Below are 24,083 nucleotides of genomic sequence, written 5' to 3'. Positions count from 1 at the left end.
ATGTATCCATCCAAGCTTACCCCTCCTCCCCTAATCCATCCCTGGTGCCATATTTGTTCTGTACCAACTTCTGTTAATTTACAAACTTTCCTACTAGAAATGACTTAGATTTACATATTACAATGATATTACCCAGTGCAATATCAAGGGTTCCTCCTTCTGCTTGGTATATACTGTGCTATGGACAAGTTCATGTAAAATAACAAATTTTGGCATAGAACTGCGGTTGTAATGTGTGCAGAGACCATACCTCTCTCTATATGTCCTAACCTAACATCTACTTTGTTGTAACTAATGAGTGCAGTCTATTCAACAGCAGATCAAACCAAGTTAGGACTAAATGTTTAGCAACTAGTATGTCATCAAAATGTCAGAGACCACACCATTTTATATGCAGAATCCCTCTAAAGTGAATATCCGCTTTTCAACATCATGTTGGTTTTAGATCCATTCTGTGCTGAGTAACTTCATAATACATCTTTATAGTGGCTGGTGCTCTATTATGCTCTATCTATGATACAGAGCTGCAAATATCCTGCACAGACATGATAAAATTCTGCCTTCCCGCAGCCACCACTAGGGGGAGCTTACTGCATACTGTGTTATTATTGCGTTACCTGTATATACAGTGTGCAGTGAGCTCCTAAACCCCCAAAAGTGGTGGATGCGGGAAGCCAGAGGTTTATAATTTGACAACTTGATAGAAGAGGAAAATCCAAGGACTTAGAGACTGTTTAATTTCATAGAAAAATAAATGATGCTTAATTCAATGACATTTCCAATAGGCTCTAACAGGGAACCAAGCTTGAGTTGAGATCTCTGCTGAATAGGTTCACTTATACTTCCATTCTGTGTGTGTTTAACAGGTAACCCAGTCCCCCTACTGTAATTGTATGTTGTACACGTGTTTCTCTATGTTTCCATGTGTAGACTTATGTGATGCATGTGGGCTTTGGAAGATAAATGTTTCTAAAAGCTGTAAGAAATATGTTTGGGGACTGTTAAAGTGTCCTGCAAGGTATTATGATATCAAGTATATAAAGTTACAAAGATATGAAATACAAATTCTCAAAAAGTTGTATAGATCATAAAATACAATTTATATTGTTCTTAATTTTTTACTTGGATTCATAAGAATAAAAATGGAGGAATAAGGAGGTAAAGTTAAGCACGCTAGAAGTTCATGGGTGTCATGTTCTATGAATACGCAACCTCCATTGAATATGGAGCTGCCCTATGTGTAAGGATAGATAGGTAGATAGATAGATAGGTAGATAGATAGATAGATAGATAGATAGGTAGGTAGATAGATAGATAGATAGATAGATAGGTAGATAGATAGATAAAAGACAGATAGATAGATGATATAAAGATAGATAGATACATAGATAGATATGAGCAGGGGCATTGTTGGGGTCTCAAAAGACCCGGGGACCAAGCCCCAATGAAAATGGCCCAGTTCTCTAAGTCGCCCACCCCTCCCCCCCTCACACCTCATTTTGCTGTACTTGCTATACAGCAGCACATACCTGTCATATCCAGGGCCTCCCAGGTGACGTCTCCTCCGATATAGATCTTCTCTGTCATCATCTTCTCCAATCAGTCCAGACAACTTCTCTCAGCCCCCTCGTCTCTGCAGAGTGTGACACACAGACATCTTAGCTTCCTCACATTTCTATTATCATCCCCCAACCTGGAGTCCCCCCAGTGTTATCCTGCTGGTCGCTGTGCTGCACAATACTCCCAGATACTATCCTGAAGAAATATGAGTGCCCCCCATAGTAATAGTGTTCCTCATAGTCCCACCAATAGTAATTCCCTTCCAGAATGCCCTCATTAGTAATACTGCCCCCTACAGAGCCCCTAACCGTGATAATGCTCCCCAAAAATGCCCCCATTAGTAATACTGCCCCCTACAGTGCTCCAACTGTGATAACGCTCCCCAAAAGTGCCCCCATTAGTAGAAGAGTCCTCCAATATTAATACCCTCACATAGTCTACAGTAGAAATAAGAACGCCTATAATGTCCCCTGGATTTGCAGTGCCCTCTGTAGTTATATTCCTCCCTCCTCCGTACAGTCTCATGTAATCAACATTACTCCATCTCTCCCGCCCCCTCCAAAATACAGTCCCATGTAAATAACATCACCCCCCTCCCTTCAGCCCCTCCAACATACAGTCCCATTTAAATAACACTATTTCCCTCCCTCTGGCATAGAGTCCCATGTAAATAACATCACACCATCTCTCCAGCCCCCTCCAATATACAGTCCCATGTAAATAACATAATCCCCTCCCACGGCCGCCTTCAACATACAGTCCCATGTAAATAACATCACCCTACCCAAGCCACCTCTAACATTCAGTCCCTTGTAGGTAACATCACCCCCTCCCATAGCCGCCATTAACATACAGTCCCATGTAAATAACATCACCCCCTCCCCAGCCACCTCCAACATACAGTTCCATGTAAATAACATCCCTCCCTTCAACCCTAACATACAGTCCCAGTTAAATAACCACAACTCCCAGCATTGCTCTGCCTTTCCCTTCACTTACCTCTCCTGATGTAGCAGACATCACCACAGCTTCTTCTCCTCTACATTGCCATCCTCTCCTGCACTGGTCACCTGATGGTGACATCATAGATTCAATTGTATTGCAGTCCTGAGGACACAGTTGTGTCAAGGTGCATCCTTCCCATCTTCACATTCCTATTTTTGTAGGTAACCAGTGCCCTTTAGGCTTTATTCTCAGGAAGGTACTTTGACTGCAGCATCTGACTACACAAAGTTTATTTGTAGTCTGTAACCATGGAGACACACAGGTCTGCATAGAAGCTGTATAGAGACTTTTAATCAAATTATTTGTAAAGGTGCTCCATTTTTGTATTGGAACAATAAAAATGGTTGGTCAGGAAGGTGTGCATAAGCCCTTATTAAGCACCAATGGGATTAGGTTGAGTGATTACTTTTCTGTTTCTTAAGACAATGATTTTAGCGAGGTTTAGGGATTACTGTTCACAAGAATCACAAGTAGATTAAACCTGTTTATGAGGTGCAGTCACACTTTTAAAGCTATTTTCCTCTTGTCTGTAGTTTTCTCCCGGTGTAATCTCTGCGCACCTTTATTGTGATGTAATGTAGCACCTTAATCCCTTAAGCAGCTTTGGGTTTATTTAAACAGGAGCCAGGGCCGAGCGTCTTCTGCAAAAAAAAGATTCCCATCCATTAAAGTAAAACTGATCCTTATCTCTGGCCTGGACTGGAGCCAGTTCCTGGAGAGACCTTCTCGCTGATCATACACAGGGCAGGGTTTTCAGGACATGGAACACTTTATAAATCTAGGGGAAGGGGGCATGACAATCAGGAGGGGGCAAGAACCAACACACCCAGGGCAAGTAATACCAGTGTTCTTGGGATACCGCAAGGGATTGACCACTTGGAATGCATTAAAAGGGGTTACATAGGATTACAAAAACTGGCTGATTTCCCCAAAGGTTACCCCATACCTGCCAGGGAACATCCACTTCTAGGTGGGAGGGTTACATAAACCCCACCCATTTTCAAGCCATTACAAGCCATATTTCGTAATATTATCTCTGCAGACCAGCCCCCAGGCAGACCACAAATCTGCCTGGGAACACCCACCTCTGGGTGGGGTTAACATAAACCCTACCCATTTTCAAGCCAAGACAAGTCAAATGTCCCGCTATTATTTCTGAAGACCAGTCTCCGGGTGCAACCCAAATCTGTCTAGGAACACCCACCTCTGGGTGGGGTTAACATAAACCCCACCCATTTTTAGCCAAGAGAAGACAAACTTCCCGCTATAATTTCTGAAGACCAGCCCCGAGGTCCATCCCAAATCTGCAAAGAAACACCCACTTCTGGGTGGGGTTAACATAAACCCCACCCAATTTCAAGCAAAGACAAGTCAAACTTCCCGCTATTATTTCTGAAGATCAGTCCCCGGGTCCAACCCAAATCTGTCTGGGAACACCCACCTCTGTGTGGGGCTAACATAAATCCCACCCATTTTCAAGCCAAGACAAGTCAAATTTCCCACTATTATTTCTGAAGACCATCCCCTGGGTCTATCCCAAATCTGTCTGTGAACACCCACCTCTGGGTGAGGTTAACATAAGGTGGGGTTAAGATAAACCCCACCCATTTTCAAGCCAAGACAAGTCAAATTTCCCGCTATTATTTCTGAAGACCAGCCTCCGAGGTCCATCCCAAATCTGCCTGGGAACACCCACCTCTGGGTGGGGTTAACATAAACCCTACCCATTTTCAAGCCAAGACAAGTCAAATGTCCCGCTATTATTTCTGAAGACCAGTCTCCGGGTGCAACCCAAATCTGTCTAGGAACACCCACCTCTGGGTGGGGTTAACATAAACCCCACCCATTTTTAGCCAAGAGAAGACAAACTTCCCGCTATAATTTCTGAAGACCAGCCCCGAGGTCCATCCCAAATCTGCAAAGAAACACCCACTTCTGGGTGGGGTTAACATAAACCCCACCCAATTTCAAGCAAAGACAAGTCAAACTTCCCGCTATTATTTCTGAAGATCAGTCCCCGGGTCCAACCCAAATCTGTCTGGGAACACCCACCTCTGTGTGGGGCTAACATAAATCCCACCCATTTTCAAGCCAAGACAAGTCAAATTTCCCACTATTATTTCTGAAGACCATCCCCTGGGTCTATCCCAAATCTGTCTGTGAACACCCACCTCTGGGTGAGGTTAACATAAGGTGGGGTTAAGATAAACCCCACCCATTTTCAAGCCAAGACAAGTCAAATTTCCCGCTATTATTTCTGAAGACCAGCCTCCGAGGTCCATCCCAAATCTGTCTGTGAACATCCACCTCTGGGTGGGGTTAACATAAACCCCATCCATTTTCCAGCCAAGAGAAGACCAACTTCCCGCTATTATTTCTGAAGACCAGTCCCCGGGTCCAACCCAAATCTGTCTAGGAACACCCACCTTTGGGTCAGGTTAACATAAATCTCACCCATTTCCAAGCCAAGACAAGTCAAATTTTCCACTGTTATTTCTGAAGACCAGCCCCTGAGTCCATCCCAAATCTGTCTGTGAACACGCACCTCTGGGTGGGGTTAACATAAACCCCACCTATTTTAAGCCAAGAGAAGACAAACTTCCCGCTATTATTTCTGAAGACCAGTCCCCGGGTCCAACCCAAATCTGTCTGGGAACACCCACTTCTGGGTGGGGTTAACTTAAACCCTACCCATTTTCAAGCCAAGACAAGCCAAATTCCCACTATCATTTCTGAAGACCAGCCCCCGAGGTCCATCCCAAATCTGTCTGGGAACACCCACTTTACATAAGCTCCACCAATTTCCAAGTCCAGACAAGTCAAATTTCCCAATGTTATCTCTTAAAATTCAGGACAACCCTGGCAAATAGGGGTCTGCTAGTCTGCTATTACAGTAGCTCTAATAAAGTGAATGGACCTGAGCTGCAATTCCACAAACAACATTTGGAGGGTTGTGGCTCTGTTATATAAGAAAGCAGCAATGCTTTCCAAGTCCTGGACAAAGCCCTTAAAGGGGTTGTGCATTTTTAGAAAATAGGATCAAGGTAAAGGATTGTCTGGTTTGGACAGCTCCTATCATCATAAGGGTCTTCTGAAAAGCTATAATTGGCAAGTAATCTGGTTTCCTTTAATTGGCAGCCATTGAAATCAATAGGCCCACTGTATAATGCTTGGAAGAACCAGGTCCACCATAGTCCTGCCTCTCTGACTACTGTAGTCCGTTAAGGACTGGGCCAATTTTCATTTTTGTGTTTTTGCTTTTTTACTCCCTGCCTTCCCGGAGCCATATATTTTTTTATTTTCCCATTCTAATATCCTTATGAGGGATTGATTTCTGCGGGACAAGTTGTACTTTTTAATGGTACCATTTACCATTACATACAATGTAGGGGGAAGCTTGAAAAAAATGGAATTGGAAAAATTGCAATTCCACCATAGTTTTATGGGTTTCATTTTTATGGCTTTCCCTATGTGAAAAAACGGACATATTACCTGTTGTCTACGGGTCAGTATAATTGCAGCGATACCACATATTTTTTTATTTTTATTTTTATTTTTTTTGCATAGTAATATTCTGCCCCCATAACATTTTTATACTTCTATCTACAGAGCTGTGTGGGGGCTCATTTTTTATGGAGTTTTTATTGATACCATTTTGTAGTGTATATGACTTTTTGATCATATTTTATTAAATTTTTTGAGAGGAGGTGACACGCCAAAAAAACTGCGAATTGGCCATTTTGGGTTTTTTTCTGCTATGATGGGATATGTTTATATTTTAATAGAATGGTCATTTCGGATTATGCCAATGATCGTTATTTTTTATTGTCTATTTTTATTATGTGCAGGGGGTGTGATTTGAATTTTTATATATTTTTCATTTTTTGGGGAATATTTTTTTTTTATGTCCTCGTAGGGGACTTGAACATGCAATCTGTGAACAGACGAGGGGGCACACTCAAAAGGGAAACACTGGATGGATGATTAAGTGGTATTTTATTATTATTAATATTTTTAATACTCTAAAAACAAACCCCTAAAATACATAAAACATACATCAAATTATATGTAGCAACCTACACAATATGCTACTGCTGAAGGTGCAATATAGCTGCGCAGAAAACAATGTCCCAATTGTAATGATGGTACTATGACCAAAAACGTCCAGATCGATGGTCTTGATTATGCGGTACCAATGCGCAGATGTGACACTGCAATCCTGTGGGGCAATGATATAGTATGATGAATGCACTATGGCCAGATCCGATGGAGCAGTAGTGGTAATGATATCAGTATAGCAGTAGTGGTAATATTATACCAGTGTCCGGTATTATAAATGTACAAAGATGTGTACAGGTAATGCACGTGACGTATAGTCTCCAAGCTACTTACAATATCTTGCCGCTTGTAATGTCCCGGTCTCACCCCTCCTTGCTGCCTAGCCGCAGCGCTGGTTTCCCAGGTTGCCGTACGCGGCCGAACGTGGCGTCCCACGTGGCCTGGTCGTCTGGGGTTCCGGACGGACGCTTAGATGACGTCACTACTATGCGGCTGTAACTCCGGACGGACGCTTGGATAACGTCACTCCTGTGCGACTGTAGCTCCGGTTCTAGAGGTGAATATCATGCGCTTAAAACTCCAGTATCCAGCTTCTTTATTCTTCTCTTTGAATCCACGCTCACTCTGTAATGCCAGACGCGTTTCAGGGTCTTACGCCCCTTCCTCAGTGGCCACCGAGTGAGTGGATTCTCACTCCTTATAAATGGTGTTGTTCCACCCCCAATTATCCTTTCTGGTGCTTATTCCAAAATGTGGAGTGGATTTGGTTGCTATTTAGCTTCATGTTACCATTCATAATTAAAACATACTTAAAAGAAAATACTAATCATAAATATTACTTCCCATATATGTAATATCATTTAAAGGGAACCTGTCACCGGGATTTTGGGTATAGAGCTGAGGACATGGGTTGCTAGATGGCCGCTAGCACATCCGCAATACCCAGTCCCCGTAGCTCTGTGTGCTTTTATAGTGTAAAAAAAACGATTTGATACATATGCAAATTAACCTGAGATGAGTCCTGTCCCTGACTCATCTCACGTACAGGACTCATCTCACGTACAGGACTCATCTCACATACAGGACTCATCTCACATACAGGACTCATCTCACGTACAGGACTCATCTCAGGTTAATTTTCATATGTATCAAATCGTTTTTTTACACAATAAAAGCACACAGAGCTATGGGGACTGGGGATTGCGGATGTGCTAGTGGCCATCTAGCAACCCGTGTCCTCAGCTATCTACACAAAATCCCGGTGACAGGTTCCCTTTAAAAACAGTTCAAAAACAGTTCAGAAACTGTTCAGGAATAAGCACCAGAAAGGATAATTGGGGGTGGAACAACACCATTTATAAGGAGTGAGAATCCACTCACTCGGTGGCCACTGAGGAAGGGGCGTAAGACCCTGAAACGCGTCTGGCATTACAGAGTGAGCGTGGATTCAAAGAGAAGAATAAAGAAGCTGGATACTGGAGTTTTAAGCGCATGATATTCACCTCTAGAACCGGAGCTACAGTCGCACAGGAGTGACGTTATCCAAGCGTCCGTCCGGAGTTACAGCCGCATAGTAGTGACGTCATCTAAGCGTCCGTCCGGAACCCCAGACGACCAGGCCACATGGGACGCCACGTTCGGCCGCGTACAGCAACCTGGGAAACCAGCGCTGCGGCTAGGCAGCAAGGAGGGGTGAGACCGGGACATTACAAGAGGCAAGATATTGTAAGTAGCTTGGAGACTATACGTCACGTGCATTACCTGTACACATCTTTGTACATTTATAATACCGGACACTGGTATAATATTACCACTACTGCTATACTGATATCATTACCACTACTGCTCCATCGGATCTGGCCATAGTGCGTTCATCATACTATATCATTGCCCCACAGGATTGCAGTGTCACATCTGCGCATTGGTACCGCATAATCAAGACCATCGATCTGGACGTTTTTGGTCATAGTACCATCATTACAATTGGGACATTGTTTTCTGCGCAGCTATATTGCACCTTCAGCAGTAGCATATTGTGTAGGTTGCTACATATAATTTGATGTATGTTTTATGTATTTTAGGGGTTTGTTTTTAGAGTATTAAAAATATTAATAATAATAAAATACCACTTAATCATCCATCCAGTGTTTCCCTTTTGAGTGTGCCCCCTCGTCTGTTCACACGTTCCAATAATTCTTCTAGGTCCTGAGGGTAGGACCGGAGGGTGAGCACCTATCCATACGGGATAGGGGTGAGCCGCTGTATTCTATATATTGAACATGCAATCGTCTGATCGCTTCTCCCATAGACTGCAATGAATTACAATGAATTGCAGTCCAGGAGAGATTTGCCACAGGTTGAGCTCCATATGCACATTGCTGTTGTTTTTTACTCGCTATGGTGAGGTATGTTTATATTTTAATAGAATGGGCATTTTGGATGATGCCAATAATCATTATTTTTTATTGTCTATTTTTATTATTTGGGAGGGGGGTGTGATTTAAATTTTTATATATTTGAAATGTTTTTAGAACATTTTAATTTATATGTTTATGTGGGGTATATTTATATTTTAATAGAATAGGCATTTTAGATGATGTCAATTATCGTAATTTTTTATTATCTATTTATTTTTATTATAGGGAAAGGGGGGTGATTTGACTTTTTATATATTTTTAAATTTTTTGTAATACTTCTATATATTTATTTATTTATGTATTGCTAGTTCTAGGGGACTTAAACATGCAGTTGTCTGATCGCTTCTTCCATAGATTGCAATGAATTACAATGAATTGCAGTCTAGGGAAGATTTGCCACAGGCAGGGCTCCATAGGAACATTGCTGTGGCAGGCCTCAGATCCTTCAGAAGGCCTGAGGCTGCCACAGCAACAGCAAACGGCTCCCCTGATCCCAGCACGAGGTAGCTGTTCAGGTGCTCCTAGGGTTTCACCGCTCAGAGGCCTTGGTCACTAATTGACCATGGTATTTGAGGGGTTCAATGTCCTTGATCGGCATTATCGCCAGAGTAAAACAGCAGACACCTAGTGGGTTTTGAACGGTAGCCATGTTTATACAGTGGACCTCCACCTTATATCTACAGCAGTCGTCCTTAAGGGGTTAAAACCCACAGCATGTCAATTTACATCAGTTACTCCATTCATTCATATGACATTGAGATTGAGGCTGCCATAGCAAGGAATAGAGAAGCTGACTTCCTGTCCACACATAAGATGCTGTGTCGGTTGGAGAATCAGGGTGTTGGTCACATGACATAGCTGAGGATCAGAAGGGAGTGCATAACTCACGACTTCAGCCACTGGTCTAAAGATTACTTTCTATACAATTTACATCAAACGGGCCAAATAATAGCAATTTTTGTTGGAGTGCTTCTTTAAAGGAGTTCTTCCTACAATGGAAATTTATCACCAATGCCTGATCGCCGGGAGGCCAACCACTGGGACCCCCTATGATCACTAGTAGTGTTGAGCGAATCGAAGTCCACAAAGTGGACATCGATCCGAATTTCAGGATAAATTAAATTTGCCGCAAAGCTGAATTTCCTCGTGCTTCGTGGTAGCGAATCGATTTTACCTGAAATAGTGTAAAAAACAAAAAAAAATGTCATACTTACCTGATCCACTTGCACGTGATGGGCCGGCAGCCGCCATCTTGATTGAAGATCTCGCACAAAATCCCATGCATGCTGACCACGCCAGCCGATGTGATGACATCGTCACCGGCCGTGTGAGATTTTGCGGTAGATCTTTAATCAAGTTGATAATGGATAAGGTAAGTATGATTTTTTTTATTATTTTACACTGTGTTATTACTGTGAGATGACGCGATCAGCTATGAACGCGGCATCTGAGGAGTACAATGACGGGGAGCAGCACAATCGTTTTGCACCCACTACTTACAAAGAAATGCGCTTCGTGACGAAGTAATTTGTCACAAAGCTAATTTTTTGGTAAAATTCGGTGAAGTAGCCGAAAAGAATTTTGGAATACTTCGCTGATCTCTAGTCAGTAGAAAGGGGGTCCCGAACTTGGTTGTTTCCATCTGCCCCATAGACATTGAATGATGTGTCATTGTGCAGGCATGACCACAGCTGTATTCAAACCCCTCCTCACTGCATGGCACAAGACCCCTGTTTTAATGATCAGTGGGGGTCCCTGATATTTATCACCTATCCTGTAAATTAGTGATAAATGTTTTATTGGACAACCACTTTAAAGGGGCTCTCCTGCTCTTACTGGACCTTTATTGGAGGTCTACTTAGTGAGGACAAAGCCCTACTGACCTAAGAAACAGAGGTGCACCACCAAAGAGGCCAGGTGAGGCGATTGCCTCAGGCAGCACCAGGTAGGGACAAGAGGGGGGCAGCTGAAGAACCATGGCCAATGACCGCTTTCATTGTGGCAAAGGGGTTAGGTTAAGAAATTAGCACTGGGGGGGGATGTCGCCGTTTCAGTTTTCGCCTAAGGCAACAGAAAGGCTAGGTGCACCCCTGCTAAGAAAATAAATGCAACCTGATTCTCTAGCTGAATTTAGATCCTAGAGGAGGGAGAAGGTACTCCAAAAAATAAAAATAAGAAAATAAAAACGGTACTGGAACTTTCAATGAGAGTGCATAAAGAGGATCTCCGGATATCGTGTTGGTGTTCAGATGGTCATAGAGTTAAGAGATAAAACTCTGGCCAGCACTAGGGGGAGCTGTAGAGCTTACTACTGCTTTTCATGATTCATTTCTATTGGAATCAGTAGGTGCTCCCCCTATGGGTGGTTGTGGGAATCCAGAATTTTATTATATGACTCTATCGATGTTGTGTGTAATAAAATGTTTCTTTAAGGTGGACATTTACAGGTCAAAACAGTAACCACAGTGCATATCTATTACATGTGATGTCAGTGTACTCCTTGGATTTGTAGATCACAGGGGGTTAAGCCATGCTTACTGCAGCCCAGACCCTATAGTCATGCCAGTTAAATATTTTTTATTGTCTTTTTGGAACAGAGACTAATTTTGTCTTGGGTAATGCCCAGATAGTGGACTGGCCTATTGTGTACAGCAATGACGGGTTCTGCAAGTTGTCAGGATACCACCGGGCAGAAGTTATGCAAAAAAGCAGCACATGCAGGTAAGAAGTTGCATATTCCGGGCGGTTCTGATCTGTACTTGATGTTGTGCAACGTATTATCGGACTACGAGGGGGGATAAGAGTGTTGGGATATTGAATTTGAACATGCCTGATCCACCAAGTGTCTGGCGGCGTCTTACTCCCCTCGCCCCATCCAGAACCCTCGACGACTGTATAAGGGGAGCTGTTGGATGTGTGTGCCCACCTTGAGCCACTAAGGCCCACCTTCTATGTTTGTATCAGTCGATCATTGTAACTGAGGGACAAATAGTATATGCCAGATGTTCTCAGCTTCAGTCCTTACATACCCCCATCAGGTCACGATAAAAGGATTTCCAATAGAGAGAACCACCTTAGTAATTTATTCACTGACAATTAGAGAGGTTATCCACCTTTGGGGGCCTTTTAACCCCCCCCACCCCTACATTACGGCACCCTAGGTTCTCCGCTGCCGCACTCTGATCATGCTTGTCAACATCTGGTTTGACAAGGCAATGTGTGCCGCTGCTGCCAATGATTGGCTGCAGTGGTGATGTGTCCCCCCCCCTTGTGTCACGTGACCCATTGATGTGTGGCCAGTTATTGGCTACAGCAGCACACTTGACCCCCGTCAAACTGGATTTTGATAAGAGGGACCAGAGAGCGGCAGCAGGAGATGGAAAGTATATGTACTTTGTGGCGGGAATCATGTGGTGGGAAGCATACTTACCTTCTTCAGTCCTCCGCTGCCGCTCTTTGGTCAGACTTGTCAACATCTAATTTGACGGGGGTCATGAGTGCCACTGCAGCCAATGACTGGCTGCAGTGGTGATGTGTCATGGGGGAATACATCGCCACTGCTGCCAATTATTGGCTACAGCAGCACACGACCCCCGTCAAATTAGATGTTGACAAGAGCAACCAGAGCACCTTGTGGCACGAATCAGGTAAGTAGGTCCATCGACATAGGTAGGTCTGGCCAAAAGCCCTTGAAGGTGGATAACCCCTTTAAAGGGGTTGTCTAGATGGGGGCCTATAGATTTCACATGGAGAGATAAAGGGAGAGCTGAAAAAAATACAGACTGGGCGCGAACTGAAAATACGGCCATGTGTATGAAGCCTAAACGACATTAGACAAAACTATAGCTTTTTCCAGAAACAGCGCCACCCCTATCTTAGGGCTGCATTGGGTATTGCAAGTGAATGAGACTGAACTGCAGTACCAGACACAACCTATGGACAAGAGTGACGCTGTTTTCGGAAATAAAGCAGACCCTTTAATAACGTTAAAAAACTCCGACAGCTGTTTTGCAGATAAAAAGGGATGAATTCCATTGATTTTCACCAAATATGTTTCTTCTTTCCAGTTTTATGTATGGGGAATTGACAGACAAAGAGACCATCGAGAAAGTCAGGCAGACGTTTGAGAATTACGAGATGAATTCCTTTGAAATTCTGATGTATAAGAAGAACAGTAAGTGACGCCTTCCTCCTCCGTGTGCTATTCCCCCCCCCCCCCCGCATATGATGTAGTGTCTTGTTGTCGCGCTGCTTCGTACCGTTACACCACAGAGCGTACGCTGGCATTGTTTTATTTCGGAGGCTTTATTCACTGTTGCAGTGATCATTAGAGAACAATGAGTTCTGCGTGATTGGTAAATTGCCAAATCACCTCCGCTCATTATCTTCCACTGGTTGAAAGCCGTGTTCATTCTGATCTATTTGCATTCATATAGCGGTTGGAGAGAAGCAATGAACGTGCAGTGTTCTCTCCTGCAGCCCGCCACCGCCGCACATGATCGCCTCTCTGTTCCTCCTGCTGCTGAAATTCTTGGAAATCTTTGCTGGTAATAGCTATTTTTAGGAGGCTACATAAACGGTATATGTTCTTGATTTTAAGGAGTTTTTTTGTATCTGAATTTCTGCAAAATGACAAAAACAGAGAGAAAACAGAAAAAAAACAAAAAGTGAACCAACAACAGAATAAATAATATGGGCGAAAAATGGACGACGGAACAAAAAGGGTTACAATGCGGAGACGAATGATGAACACATTGTAGAAAAACGATCCATATTGCGCATCCGTATTTGATGCTTATTTATAGCCTCGAGTGTGAATGTGTCCTAAAGATGGCCATACACATGCCAGCCGTACCCGCTGATTTCAGCAAGGCTGGGCAACCATCTAATGTGTCTGCGGACCTCCTGACTGTCCCCTGATGGCAGATGTCGAGGGAGGGAAGGATTAGGTAGTTGAATTTCAATGTGCCCGTTCCTTGTGTTTGCTGAGCGAATGTGCATGTGTATGGGGGTAAAGGGAAAAAGCTGTCGACCAAACGGTACCAAATTTGTACTACGATTTTTTTAAAGGGGTTTTCCGACAGTTTTTTACTGATGACCTAACCTCTGGATAGGTCATCACTATCTGATCGATGGAGGTCCGACACCCAGGACCCCTGCAGATCAGCTGTTTGAGAAGGCACCGGTGCTCACAGTAGTGTCGCAGCCTTTTCTCACCAGGCACAGCGCCATGCATTGTATAGTGGCTGTGCTTGGTATCGCAACGCAGCCCCACTCACTTCAATGCGTCTGAGCATGACATTACAGGCCTAGTTAAAGCTGGAAAAGTGAATGGGTCCGCATCCGTGATGCAGGGTGCACATGGCCGGGGCCTGCATATTGCGGACCTGCTGTTTGTGGGCCGCACTACGGGCACGGCGGGGCATTAGCCATTACTGTGTTGATCCAGAAGAAGGCAAAAAAAATGAATAAAATGGGCTCCTAAGAAGGAAGCAATTTGTCTTGAGCATAGTCCATCTTCCACCAACAGCAGAGAGCCGCGGTGTAATGTAGGACTATCTGGAACTGAGCAATAGGCCTCATGCACATGACCCTATTTTTCATCCGTGTGCTATGTGTATTTTTTGTGGATCACACATGGACCCATTCATTTCTATGAAGCCATGCACACGTCTGCAGTTTGTGCGGATCCGTGTGGCCGTTCCGCAAGTTATAGAACATGTCCTATTCCTGTCCGTGTTGCAGACAAGAAGAGTCCTTCTGTTGATGGGAGTGAGAAAAATACGGAAGGCATCTGTATTTTGTGCAGACCGGAATAAGGACACGGCTGTGTGCATGAAGCCTAAGCTAGACCATGAGGAATCCTGGGTGAAAGTAGAGCATAGTGTACTGTCATACAGTGCCCAATTAGCTGTAACATATAGTACCCAAATATCAACCCAGAGTTGCCAACATATCCCAGCCCGGCCCCATAACTACCCCAAAATGCCAAGAAACTCCCATAAACTGCCCACTATGGGGTACATTTGCACAAATCCACAAAGCCCCTTTCCTGAAACTGTTGGCAGCTCCCATGTCATATAGAATAATAATAACAGTGCTGAAAGTTGGGCAAACCGCTTATGATTGTCTAAAGAACAATGCTATAGAGTACCGCCACCAACATACACTTCAAAAATATTCTACTCTACAATGTCTAAGTAAATATCGCCATACAATGCTCAAATAATGCTGACATACAGTAACAGTATACACTCACCTAAAGAATTATTAGTGCCCCCATACTAATACGGTGTTGGACCCCCTTTTGCCTTCAGAACTGCCTTAATTCTACGTGGCATTGATTCAACAAGGTGCTGATAGCATTCTTTAGAAATGTTGGCCCATATTGATAGGATAGCATCTTGCAGTTGATGGAGATTTGAGGGATGCACATCCAGGGCACGAAGCTCCCGTTCCACCACATCCCAAAGATGCTCTATTGGGTTGAGATCTGGTGACTGTGGGGGCCATTTTAGTACAGTGAACTCATTGTCATGTTCAAGAAACCAATGTGAAATGATTCGAGCTTTGTGACATGGTGCATTATCCTGCTGGAAGTAGCCATCAGAGGATGGATACATGTTCTCATTCTGTTTACGCCAAATTCGGACTCTACCATTTGAATGTCTCAACAGAAATCGAGACTCATCAGACCAGGCAACATTTTTCCAGTCTTCAACAGTCCAATTTTGGTGAGCTCGTGCAAATTGTAGCCTCTTTTTCCTATTTGTAGTGGAGATGAGTGGTACGCGGTGGGGTCTTCTGCTGTTGTAGCCCATCCGCCTCAAGGTTGTGCGTGTTGTGGCTTCACAAATGCTTTGCTGCATACCTCGGTTGTAACGAGTGGTTATTTCAGTCAACGTTGCTCTTCTATCAGCTTGAATCAGTCGGCCCATTCTCCTCTGACCTCTAGCATCCACAAGGCATTTTTGCCCACAGGACTGCCGCATACTGGATGTTTTTCCCTTTTCACACCATTCTTTGTAAACCCTAGAAATGGTTGTGCGTGAAAATCCCAGTAACTGAGCAGATTGTGAAATACTCAGACCGGCCCGTCTGGCACCAACAACCATGCCACGCTCAAAATTGCTTAAATCACATTTCTTTCCCATTCTGACATTCAGTTTGGAGTTCAGGAGATTGTCTTGGCCAGGACCACACCCCTAAATGCATTGAAGCAACTGCCATGTGATTGGTTGACTAGATAATTGCATTAATGAGAAATAGAACAGGTGTTCCTAATAATTCTTTAGGTGAGTGTATATAATACTGCTATACAACTGGAAAGGGGTATTATGGTAATTTCTGGTAAGTTATCCCCTGTCCAAAGGATGGGGGATAGCTATTCGATTGGTGCATGTCCTACCACTGTAATTCCTAACGATCAAGAGAACAGGGGCCCATAACCTGCAGGGCCCCCCAAAATGAATGGAGCAGCAGTAAAACATGTGCACTGCCGCTCCATTCATCTCTATGGGACCTGCCAGAAAAAGCAGAGTGCTGTGTTCGGCTATATAGAGATGAATGGAGCACCAGTGCACATGTTTGACCAGTCACTCCATTCATTTTAGGGGCCCTACTGGAGACAGGGGGGCCCCCAGTTTTGTTCGGCAGGGATGGCGGCAGTAGGACCCCCACCAATCTAATAGTTATCCTTATCCTGTGGACAGGTCGGGATAACATGAAATAACATGAAATTACCAGAATACCAAAAGCATCAGGTGCCAAGTCAACAGCGCCCCCTTCAGCAAGAACAGCTGATACTCCTGTCCACTGTTGTGACCACCGGACAATATATCATCGTTCAGATCCCTAATTTACGTATTCCTATTTCAGGGACGCCTGTGTGGTTCTTTGTGAAGATTGCTCCGATCCGAAACGAGCAGGACAAAGTGGTTTTGTTCCTTTGCACCTTTAGCGACATCACAGCTTTTAAGCAGCCGATTGAAGACGATTCAACCAAAGGTTTGTAGACATCGTCTATTATATATTCAGTCATAATGGAGGAGATTTACCAACACAAAGGAAAAGTGGGGATGTTTCCTAAAGCAACCAATCAGGTCCCAGTTCCTTCTGTATACACCACTGGAATAGGGGGGCTCCCTCTGTATACACCACTGGAATAGGGGGGCTCCCTCTGTATACACCACTGGAATAGGGGGGCTCCCTCTGTATACACCACTGGAATAGGGGGCTCCTTCTGTATACACCACTGGAATATGGGGCTCCCTCTGTATACACCACTGGAATAGGGGGGCTCCCTCTGTATATACCACTGGAATAGGGGGGCTCCCTCTGTATACACCACTGGTATATGGGGCTCCCTCTGTATACACCTATGGAATATGGGGCTCCCTCTGTATACACCACTGGAATAGGGGGGCTCCCTCTGTATACACCACTGGAATAGGGGGGCTCCCTCTGTATACACCACTGGAATAGGGGGCTCCTTCTGTATACACCACTGGAATATGGGGCTCCCTCTGTATACACCACTGGAATAGGGGGGCTCCCTCTGTATATACCACTGGAATAGGGGGGCTCCCTCTGTATACACCACTGGTATATGGGGCTCCCTCTGTATACACCTATGGAATATGGGGCTCCCTCTGTATATACCACTGGAATATGGGGCTCCCTCTGTATATACCACAGGTATATGGGGCTCCCTCTGTATACACCACTGGAATAGGGGGGCTCCCTCTGTATATACCACTGGAATATGGGGCTCCCTCTGTATATAACACTAGAATATGGGGCTCCCTCTGTATACACCTATGGAATATGGGGCTCCTCTGTATACACCACTGGAATATGGGGCTCCCTCTGTATATAACACTAGAATATGGGGTTCCCTCTGTATATACCACTGGAATATGGGGTTCCCTCTGTATATACCACTAGAATATGGGGTTCCCTCTGTATATACCACTGGAATATGGGGTTCCCTCTGTATATACCACTGGAATATGGGGCTCCCTCTGTATATACCACTAGAATATGGGGCTCCCTCTGTATATACCACTAGAATATGGGGCTCCCTCTGTATATACCACTGGTATATGGGGCTCCCTCTGTATACACCACTGGAATATGGGGCTCCCTCTGTATACACTACTGGAATATGGGGCTCCCTCTGTATATAACACTAGAATATGGGGTTCCCTCTGTATATACCACTGGAATATGGGGCTCCCTCTGTATATAACACTAGAATATGGGGTTCCCTCTGTATATACCACTGGAATATGGGGCTCCCTCTGTATATACCACTAGAATATGGGGCTCCCTCTGTATATACCACTGGTATATGGGGCTCCCTCTGTATACACCACTGGTATATGGGGCTCCCTCTGTATATAACACTAGAATATGGGGCTCCCTCTGTATATACCACTGGTATATGGGGCTCCCTCTGTATACACCACTGGTATATGGGGCTCCCTCTGTATACACTACTGGAATATGGGGCTCCCTCTGTATATACCACAGGTATATGGGGCTCCCTCTGTATATAACACTAGAATATAGGGCTCCCTCTGCATATACCACTGGTATATGGGGCTCCCTCTGTATACACCGCTGGAATATGGTGCTCCCACTGTATTCACCACTGGAATATGGGGCTCCCTCTGTATATAACACTAGAATATGGGGCTCCCTCTGTATACACCACTGGTATATGGGGCTCCCTCTGTATACACCGCTGGAATATGGTGCTCCCACTGTATTCACCACTGGAATATGGGGCTCCCTCTGTATATAACACTAGAATATGGGGCTCCCTCTGTATATACCACTGGTATATGGGGCTCCCTCTGTATACACCGCTGGAATATGGGGCACTTTCTGTAGACACCACTGGAATATGGGTCTCCCTCTATATACACCACTGGAATATGTGGCTCCCTGGACATGGGGCACCCTTTGTGTACACCACTGGTATATGGGGCTCCTTGGATATGGAGCTCCCTCTATATACACCACTGTAATATGGGGCTCCCTTTGTGTACACTACTGGTATATGGGGCTCCCTGGATATGGGGCTCCCTCTATATACACCTCTGGTATATGGGGCTCCCACTATATACACCACCGGTAAATGAGGCTCCCTGGATATGGGGTTCCTTCTATATACACCACTGGTATATGGGGCTCCTTGGATATGGAGCTCCCTCTATATACACCACTGTAATATGGGGCTCCCTTTGTGTACACTACTGGTATATGGGGCTCCCTGGATATGGGGCTCCCTCTATATACACCTCTGGTATATGGGGCTCCCACTATATACACCACCGGTAAATGAGGCTCCCTGGATATGGGGTTCCTTCTATATACACCACTGGTATATGGGGCTCCCTGGATATGAGGCTCCCTCTATATTCACCACTGAAATATGGGGCTCCTGGATATGGGGCTCCCTCTATATACACCTCTGGTATATGGGGCTCCCACTTTATACACCACTGGTATATGAGGCTCCCTGGATATGGGGTTCCTTCTATATACACCACTGGTATATGGGGCTCCCTGGATAAGAGGCTCCCTCTATATTCACCACTGAAATATGGGGCTCCTGGATATGGGGCTCCCTCTATATACAGCACTGGAAGGAAACGTATGCTTGTGTGAACTTTTCATGGTCCTGCAGAAAAGGTGCCTGGTTCTCGTAGTCAGACCTGGATTACAGTTTATGCACTAGTCTCCACTTATTATCTAGATACATGGGATGTAGCTCTAGGCTGTAAAGCAGTGGTCTCCAACCTGTTGCACAAGACTACAACTCCCAGCGTGCCCTGACAGCCTGTACAGCCTCTTGACCATTGCACTAGGAGTGTATTCAGGATCTGTATGGGGTGTAGCTATTGGGACAGGGGACAGTCAGGATTATGATATGGCTCTAGTTTGATCAGCAAGTATCTGCATCATGAATAACTCAGAACCTTCTCTTACATAACCCTCATCATCTCCTATAACACGTTCACAAATCCAGTTACTTCTTTGCCCGCTGTGCTTACTCAGTGCCGACACTGCTGTCTGGGCGACATCTCTTAGTCCATCATCTCCTCAGCACTAAATTATTGATTGCTTACATTTCACAGCCACTATCCGAAAGACAGACCGGCGTATTCGTCAGGCACTTATTGGGTTTTTTATACATTTTGGCCACGGCTGTATTTGTGTTATACTATATTACTTAGTATTCGGGGATCACAGATACAGTTTTCGGAGCAGGTTTTGATGACATTTTTTTGTGCTGAAGCCAGGAGTGGATTTAAAAAATATATAATGAAAGAGCTGTGCAAAAGGGTAGAAAATGTGCTTTATCGTGGTATATGCATTTACTGTATTTATGAGATAAAATTAGTTAATAGGCCTTAGCAACCCATTACTAGGTGGGGCTCCCATAGGAGCATAAAGAAAAGCATGCAGTGTAGAGACTGGATGTATGCGTAATGTGTTGTGTTGAGAAAGCTAGCCAGAAAGAAAGCTTAAAAACCAACTAAAGTAAAATAAAAATAAAAACAGATATACAGTACAGACCAAAAGTTTGGACACACCTTCTCATTCAAAGAGTTTTCTTTATTTTCATGACTATGAAGGCATCAAAACTATGAATTAACACATGTGGAATTATATACATAACAAACAAGTGTGAAACAACTGAAAATATGTCATATTCTAGGTTCTTCAAAGTAGCCACCTTTTGCTTTGATTACTGCTTTGCACACTCTTGGCATTCTCTTGATGAGCTTCAAGAGGTAGTCCCCTGAAATGGTCTTCCAACAGTCTTGAAGGAGTTCCCAGAGATGCTTAGCACTTGTTGGCCCTTTTGCCTTCACTCTGCGGTCCAGCTCACCCCAAACCATCTCGATTGGGTTCAGGTCCGGTGATTGTGGAGGCCAGGTCATCTAGCGCAGCACCCCATCACTCTCCTTCATGGTCAAATAGCCCTTACTTTCAAAGTTTTCCCAATTTTTCGGCTGACTGACTGACCTTCATTTCTTAAAGTAATGATGGCCACTCGTTTTTCTTTTCTTAGCTGCTTTTTTCTTGCCATAATACAAATTCTAACAGTCTATTCAGTAGGACTATCAGCTGTGTATCCTCCTGACTTCTCCTCAATGCAACTGATGGTCCCAACCCCATTTATAAGGCAAGAAATCCCACTTATTAAACCTGACAGGGCACACCTGTGAAGTGAAAACCATTTCAGGGGACTACCTCTTGAAGCTCATCAAGAGAATGCCAAGAGTGTGCAAAGGAGTAATCAAAGAAAAAGGTGGCTACTTTGAAGAACCTAGAATATGACATATTTTCAGTTGTTTCACACTTGTTTGTTATGTATATAATTCCACATGTGTTAATTCATAGTTTTGATGCCTTCAGTGTGAATCTACAATTTTCATAGTCAAGAAAATAAAGAAAACTCTTTGAATGAGGTGTGTCCAAACTTTTGGTCTGTACTGTATTTGAGGAGCTTTCCAGTGTTGAGAGGCGGTGCATGCAGAAGCTCTGTGGAGATAAACTGCTCAAAAGGATGCTCATAGACTCTGCAGCTAACCTGTTCAGGAGATTCAAGTCTTCTGGTGCCTGGAAAGACCTAAAAAGGCAGAATCCAAATATGCCCACTATACTACATCCAGCTGTGGAAACGTGTAGTAACATTAACTATGAGTTCCACAACCTTTGAAAAAGGTACAGTCTTGCGTTGAGGTTTGTCCTGTGGTTTGCACCCCTATTTCTGTATGCTTATGCTAAAGTCAGCTAGAGATGTGCAGTGTGAGGAAAATTGCTCTGAAAAAACATCTTGGCCTATTAATTACCTTTGCAGCCCTGGAACCTGTTAGAACCATGTAAGAAATTGCACAATGTGTAAGAACTGGCAGTCCATGGATGCTGAGAACTGTAACTGATGTGCAAATCTGGAAGATAAGAATTTTAAGTTTAAGCATATAAGCCCCTTGCGCAAAGAGGGCTTTGTCATTGCACTCTTGGTGCATTCAGGGTACTTCCGTTGCACCTCGGTGACCCCTAGGCTCCACTCATCTTCTTTCCTGCCCGCTTCCCGAATACTTTGATTGGCAGGGCAAGGCAGTATAGATGTACTCACGCCTAGCCCTGAAGACTTATGTGTCACGCTTCGGTATGGGAGGGAAACACCACACCAGTCATAGGAGGGAAGGGGGGAACAGGGAATCAGACCTGATAACTAGGGAAGGAAGATGGACACCTAGTGAAAACCCTAACCAAAATCCTGACTGACTACCAGTATAAACAGACCCCAAAGGTAGGGGAGTTCATACGCAGGAATACCTAGAGTCCTATCTAGCCCTATAGGACCCTGGTACTAATGGCAGGGACGAGACTACCTGTTCCTCCAAAAGGAAGGATGAACAGGAGTCTTCTACAGGCCTAATACAAACAATAGGGAAATGTAACACACAGAACCCAAACAAAATACAAAAGGGAAAGAAAAGACTTAACTTTAAAGGGGCTATGGAAGCACCAGGAACTCAGCCGAGATCCAATCACAAACAATCCACAGGCACAGAAGCTATAAACCGCACAGCATAGTGGGAGAAGCAACTATAAATAAGGAAGGTTAAATGACCACATAAGCAACACCTGGAGGCAAGGGGTGTGGCCATTACCAGAAACAACACAGACACCTATTGATCCACAAGGAAAACCTGTCAGATCAAACCACGTGTTTCCGGTCTCACAGATCTCCTGCCACTCACTGTCGCCGGGACGTCTGTATGTCTCGGTACGTCCGTGACATTATGGCAGTGAGTTTGGCATATTCACAGTACAGGGATGAAGATTGCCGGAAAGATGGAACCTATCCATGTACTGCGAGACTTCAGGGACAGGCATGAGTAGGTCTATACTGCCCTGCCCTTTCAATCAAAGTGGTGGGGATGCGGCCAGGAAAGAAGATGACCAAAGCCTTAAGGTCATTGAGGTGCAATGGCAATGCCCTAGTTGCGCCAAGATGCAACCACATGAGCTGTTCACAGGAGCTTAGGCGCCAGAACCAGGCACTGGAACTACACTGGTCTGTACACTACTCCCATTCACTGCACACTCTTTTCGCATAAGATTTCTTAAAATCTCATCCACTTTTCGGTTCCCTGTAAAATGCTACCTCTTGCAAATCTGCGAGTCAAAATCCCTTTTTTTTTTTTTTTTTACCCAAATTCATACAGTCCTGATGAAAAGTTTAAGACCACTTGAAAATTGGCAAAAAATCATATTTTACATTGTTGGATCTTAACAAGGTTCCAAGTAGAGCTTCAACATGCAACAAGAAGAAATGAGAGTGAGAATTTGAGCATTCAATTAATTGAAAATAACGATTAAACTGAAACAGGCTGTTTTTCAGCTGATCAAAAATTTAGGACCACATGCCTTTAAAAGGCCAAATCTGTGCAAAGATGTGGATTCATTGTCATTTTCTGTCAGATAGTCACATGTTGTGATAGCAAAGGCAAAAAAACTCCCTTTTTGAACGTGGTCGGGTTGTTGAACTGCATAAGCAGGGTCTCTCACACCACGCCATCGCTGCTGTGATGGGACGCAGTAAGACAGTCATTTGGAATTTCTTAAATGATCCTGAGGGTTATGGAACAAAAAAGTCAAGTGGAAGACCCCAAAAAAATTTCATCAGCAATGAGCCGGAGGATTCAATTGGCTGTCCGTCAAGACACTGGACGATCCTCGACCCAAATTAAGGCCCTTACTGGTGCTGACTGCAGCTCCATAACCATCAGACGGCATCTGAGACTGAAGGGCTTCAAAAACAAAAAACGTCTTCAAAGACCTCGTCTCCTTGTACGCCACAGAACTGCCCCTTTGGACTTTGCAAGAAAGCACCAAACATGGGACATTCAAAGGTGGAAGTAAGTTTTATTCTCTGATGAGAAAAAATTTAACCTTGGTGGTCAGGGGTGTCAAACGGCCGCTGGCTATGTCCAGATGTTAGAGAGAGCA

General features: G+C 44.2%; 1 protein-coding gene across 1 annotated transcript in view; it reads left to right on the top strand.

Moving 5' to 3' along the window:
• KCNH1 (potassium voltage-gated channel subfamily H member 1) overlaps nucleotides 1–24,083 on the top strand; it is a 449,532-nt gene that overhangs the window by 22,939 nt on the left and 402,510 nt on the right. Inside the window, exons 2-4 of the mRNA XM_040430377.1 lie at nucleotides 11,639–11,762; nucleotides 13,109–13,215; nucleotides 16,920–17,048. Of these exons, the coding sequence (XP_040286311.1) occupies nucleotides 11,639–11,762; nucleotides 13,109–13,215; nucleotides 16,920–17,048 (360 nt within the window). The remainder of the gene's footprint in view (nucleotides 1–11,638; nucleotides 11,763–13,108; nucleotides 13,216–16,919; nucleotides 17,049–24,083) is intronic.

Source organism: Bufo bufo, chromosome 4 (genome assembly GCF_905171765.1).
Source record: "Bufo bufo chromosome 4, aBufBuf1.1, whole genome shotgun sequence".
NCBI lineage: Eukaryota > Metazoa > Chordata > Amphibia > Anura > Bufonidae > Bufo > Bufo bufo.
This window is presented reverse-complemented; position numbering and strand designations above follow the sequence as displayed.